The sequence below is a fragment of the Acyrthosiphon pisum genome, chromosome A1 (assembly GCF_005508785.2).
Source record: "Acyrthosiphon pisum isolate AL4f chromosome A1, pea_aphid_22Mar2018_4r6ur, whole genome shotgun sequence".
Classification (NCBI taxonomy): Eukaryota; Metazoa; Arthropoda; class Insecta; order Hemiptera; family Aphididae; genus Acyrthosiphon; species Acyrthosiphon pisum.
Window position 1 is genome coordinate 72,537,230 of NC_042494.1, and position 5,612 is coordinate 72,542,841.

General features: G+C 25.4%; 1 protein-coding gene across 1 annotated transcript; it reads left to right on the forward strand.

Moving 5' to 3' along the window:
* The first annotated feature begins 1,734 nt into the window (after positions 1–1,734).
* Positions 1,735–4,755, forward strand: LOC100575247. The gene is made up of 4 exons (XM_003241863.4): positions 1,735–2,154; positions 2,240–2,372; positions 2,895–2,994; positions 4,527–4,755. Exons 1-4 carry the CDS (start codon positions 2,151–2,153, stop codon positions 4,590–4,592), a joined length of 303 nt encoding a protein of 100 aa, XP_003241911.1. The 5' UTR covers positions 1,735–2,150; the 3' UTR covers positions 4,593–4,755.
* The last annotated feature ends 857 nt before the right edge of the window (positions 4,756–5,612 follow it).

The window sequence follows — 5,612 nt, forward strand, 5'->3', positions numbered from 1 at the left end:
CCTTGTATTAAATTTTCAAGCTTTTTTAGCCAATAATGGCAATAAATAATGGCTACAATAATTTTTTAGCCCAATAATGGGCTAAGTGCCAAAACGTTGTTTTTGAGTTATTCAATTTTTTTTGTTTTAGAACCACACCCGGCATATATAGCTCTCACGACATTTCTTTGGGTTTTTTCACACCAATATTATGGTCGATTATTGTAATAATTGTAATTATTGTAATAATATTATACAGATGCAAACATAAACTATCAATCTAATAAAGATCACATTTATTATTTTAATCTTAGGACTTTAGAGGTTTAATTTTTAAGAACATGGGCTTGGACTTTCTTGATAGTATCTGGTGTCTTTGGCATTGTTATTAATATCATTAAAACCAGAGGTACAGAAAATTATAATTAAAATGTTCTTAATTAAAATAAATTAGTTATTTTAGTCTTATATTGATGACTGATGGCCGCATTCATAGTTAATGAGATTCATAGACGAGACTTTAGAAAATAAAAAGTATTACTTCTTTTTAAGGTTGGTCGAGCCAGGATTTTTTTTCGGGGTTGTGGGGGGGGGGGCTGATCAACTTTTATACTTTTACACATTATATACGTACTAGCACAGATAGATACCTAGCTGAAAAGTGTTAATACTTAATATTGTACATTTTTAAATATTTTAAATACAATTTAAGACTTTTTGAGCGACTATCATAGACCATTAAAATAATTTTTAAATTTTCTCCCCTGGCTACGCCACTGTATTATCACAATTTTTATTTTTTAAATTATCAAAATTAGCTTAAGTATTTATCCTTAAGAATCAACCATGAATACGGCCCTCAATCTCAAAAATGATATGGTCAAATACTCAAATTAGTAACTAATCACTAACTATTAAATTAAGTCTTTCTTTATCACCCAAATATTTATATAAGGACTTAAGTTCGACTTCTTTATTAAATATTACTTTTTGAAATAATTCTATAGTCATCACCATGAATTAAGATACCTATACAGAACACGGAATACAGATACCATAATAATAAGTAATTATAATAGGCAATAGTTAATAGTTTGGCAAATCTGAAATTCTGAAATCTTAAAAACAACAATTTTAAATTTAAATATATTATCTATTAACCTTGAGAAATCGCTGACCGCTGTTCTATCAGGTATTCGGGACTCGGGTTGGCAGTGAACCTAGCGGCGTATTTAACCGCAGTAAATTGTAATGATTATACAATCCATTTGGCATTTATAGTCACAGATATGTATAATAACCACAGATATATACTTAGGGCCGTTCTTACAATGTCCGGTTAAAGTTATCCGACACTTAACCGGCCGAATTTTGCCGGTAAAAAAATCTGTTATTAGTCGGTTAGCGTTAACCTGGCGGCACTTTACCGTACATTGTAAGAACGGCCCTAATACATATATATATACTATACTAATATGTAATATATGTATTAGTCACGGTTTAAGATATACTAAAACGATAATATATCTTAAACCGTGGTATTAGTATATATCTATGATAATAACTAGATACCAGACTTCTTCTTATGAATGACACTGGCAGCCATCACGAATAAAGATATAAGATAAAAGATATATCTTTAATCGTGGCAGCCATTTACAACTGGGGCAAAATAGTATTATCAGTACATAATACATATGTATAATATATAAGTAAATATTATGTATAATATGAATAAATGTAAACATTGCCAAAGTTGCAAATGGCGTCCATTAGTTTCATATATATACTTGTCTATGATGGCGTCGGACATCATAATTTAATAATGTTGTTGTATATGGAGTCGGGTATCTAGTTATTATACATATCTGTGTTTATAGTCGGCGGCGGCAAGGGGGAAGTGTTTACACCTTATCGGCTTATCAATGATCAGTCCATCCGTTGTTCCAAACCGAGTTCCAAACAGTATTCTTGTCTATAGTTCCAAAATTCAAAATTTAATTTCCTAATGAGTTTATCGTTTAAATTTCTGTTGGATTAAATGTATTTATATTAACTGTCAATTGTTATACCGCATTATCTGCGCAGTGTATAGTATTTACACCTACAAAAATCAATATAAATTTTATATTTTTATTTTTATTTCAACATAGTTATTATTTAGTTTCAAAATGAGTCAGTTGAATATCCTTAAATATTTTACTTTAAGTTATGGATCTTCCTATTTTAATTAGTTAATTCTGTACTTACATTTTTTTAGTGGAAAATGAAGGGGAGTTACAAAATGTAATACAATTTAAACTACTTGCTCCAGATGGAATTAAGAAATGTCAAAATATAAACAATGAAGAAAAAAATGGACAAACCATTATTTTAGATAAATATAATTCAAGGTGATCATATAACTTTATTTACTGTAGTTTTTGTAACTCATTGTTATAAATTAATATACCTCTATACTTATTCCATGTGTTAAAAAGAAATAGTAAAATGAAAAAATGAATATTTTAAATAGGTAGGTAGGTAAAAAGAACTAAAAATGTCTCATTACATTTGAGGTATAAATAAATAAAACAATTATGTGTCTACTTTTATTATGACATAAAGACATGTCGTAAAATATATTTGTCTCTACCATTTGTATGACATTGTGTGTATTCATGGTATTTATTAAAAACAATACTACAAAAGTTTGAGATGTTGAACTTTTAATCAAACCTCCCTTACAAACACACTATTATTTTTCAATGAGTTAGTTAATACTTATTACCTATAGATGTAACATTAATTATTAATGAAGATTATTTACTTAACTAAATTTCAGTAATTTAATCAAATTTACTGTTATTGATCAGTGTGGCTGTGTAAAATTATAATAAATTATACCTGTATCTTTAATTTTTATACAATTTCAGGGATTTTTCAATTATAATGAACAGTTTGAAGACATTCAATCATATGAAAATGAAGAAAAACGAAAATTTAAATAACCTAAATATTTTTTTCAATAATGTTGTAAGTTATTAATTTTAAAATTTTATCATGGTAGATTTTATGTTTTATAATTTTAATTAAATAATATTGTTAAAGAATAGTTTCATTATCATTATTTTAATTTGGGTTAGTGAAATAGCTATAACAATAATTTTTAGTTAATTTACACAATTTTTTAAAATTAATATGGGTGAAATCAAAATTATTTTACTTTTGTTGTGTAGTTTCTATCAGAGTTATTTATTAATATGTCGTAAATATATTATTTAATTTTTAAGGACATGCTTAGGGTGGACCAGTATTGACCACATCTCTTTTTATAAAATCATGTCATCTTTACCGGGTGATTTATTTAACATAGAACACTTATTATTCAAAAAGCATAAATGTTTTTGAAAAAACAATTTTTACATTGTTTCTAGTTCTAAAAAACAAAATGTTATAATATATTATATAATATAATATGCGCTTTAATATTTTTTATAATTAATTTTTTTTATGTTTTTACTTTTTTGATTGATAACGTACAGTTTTAATTTCATATTTCAAAGCAGAATATTTTTCTAAGTATTTCGATACATAAAAATCAAATTTAGGATAATAAGTATTTAAAGTTTTGATGAATGGAGTGGAGTGGTACACGGTTACGCCTCAAAATGTTAGTTCATCACTCTGCTCAATTAAACCTTAAGATCAAATTAAAACTATGTTTTAGTTAAAAATTATAAGGATAAAAGTATAATTTTTAGTAAAAATGTTTTTTTCTAATGACGTGAAACCATGTAAAAAAAATATTAATACTTTTTTAATAATGAGTGTTATATATTAAATGAATCACCCAGTATATAGTTAAATAAGCTTAAACAAAAAACTTCTACACAAAACCATATATTTATAGTTTTATATTAAAATTTAAAACCCAAAGACATGAACAACAGTTTTGTGGAACGAATGTTAAGAGGTGACGGACAATATTGTCAGTGATAAGCAAGAGACAAGTTGTATCGCAGTGTAATTATAATATAAACTCGCATCATCATTATTCTTTCTAACAACACATTTCATAGTTAGTGTAACTGAATCACAGGCAGTTATCTCCAAAATTGGAAATGTCTTAAAAATATAAAAATTATTAAACAAGTATTACCGAAAACGTTTGTCCCGTTTTTTTATATAAAATTTAAAAAAAGTTAGAAAAATAAATGTTGTATATAACAGGGAAGTGTGAAACAAATATGTATCATACTTTTGATGTTATTAGACTTACTAAAAAAATTAGTATGTTATCCTAGGACTTCTGAGCCCTAATAATTATACATTGCATTTCGAGCATTCATTTGATTACAATTTACAAATATATATTTAGTGAAGAAATCTGTCCAAGATGAAAAAACATCAATACCTGAGCACGAATAATGAATACGTTATTGGGCTCTAATAATGTATATTTTACAAATATCTACCTAATTCACTCTCATTCTTATTACATTTTGAAAAACAAGATTTTTTAACTAATTATTTGAACATACTTATATATTTTATTTGTTTTATAGAAGCATAACAAAGAAGCCCACAATAAAGCACTAGCAATATTCAATTCAAGGTTAAATAATAAGTAATTTGAATAGGTATGTTAAATATTTATGTTAAAAAAAATAATACATACTTTAATTGTTTTTCTAGAAGAATTTTCTATATTGTGGATATAATAATAAAATGTTTATTAATATGTAAGTATAGCTTAAGTTTTTAAAATAAACATGTTTATTTATATACATAAAATGTATTACTGATTTTACTGTTCATTTATTTTTTAAAATTTTTTAAATAATTTTTTTTTACTATACAGTTTTTAATAACTATAAATGTTAATCTATATTCTATTATTCTATAATATTCAATGAATAATTTCACAGAATATGATTATTTTATAGAATTAAACATATTCTGTGCTTCAGTCATTAATCACAAATAAGTACTTTATAAATTATAGTAAATTTACCATACCTCTACCTAACCATATAATATATTGAAGACATATCTATAAATTATTCATAGATATAAAATTGTATTAATTTGTATGGTTTAGGATGCTGCTACCTGCTTGCCAATATTTTATAAAACAAAATGATTTGCCAATAACATTTGGTAAAAAAAAAAAACGATAAAATTGTATATTAAATGAAGAATAATGATTTTAGTTATTTTGTTGTAATTCCAAAAGACCAAAAGTATTATTTGTAGGGACTGATTTGAAACTTTCCGCCACTACATAATAATATATTATTATTTTCTATTTACTTAACACAATTAAGTTTTAATTAAATTTAGATTTATTTTATGCTATATATACTATAGACATATTAATAATTTCTATAGGTCTATGATTTATATCACTAACCTAACACAGTACACAGTTTGCCAGTAAGTATTGATTTATCTGTTAATAACAGCTAGTAAATAGTCGTTTCTTTACTAGTACCTATAACAGTTCTTATAATAAGTAGTGAGTCAATCATTTCTTTTATTATCTTTCCTTGTTCTGCTATTCCACGATAAAACATTTCCGCCCTAATTGGATCATCCAATAAAATTTTTAAGGACATTTGCCGGATTTGTATTTTGGTAAAACATTGGTT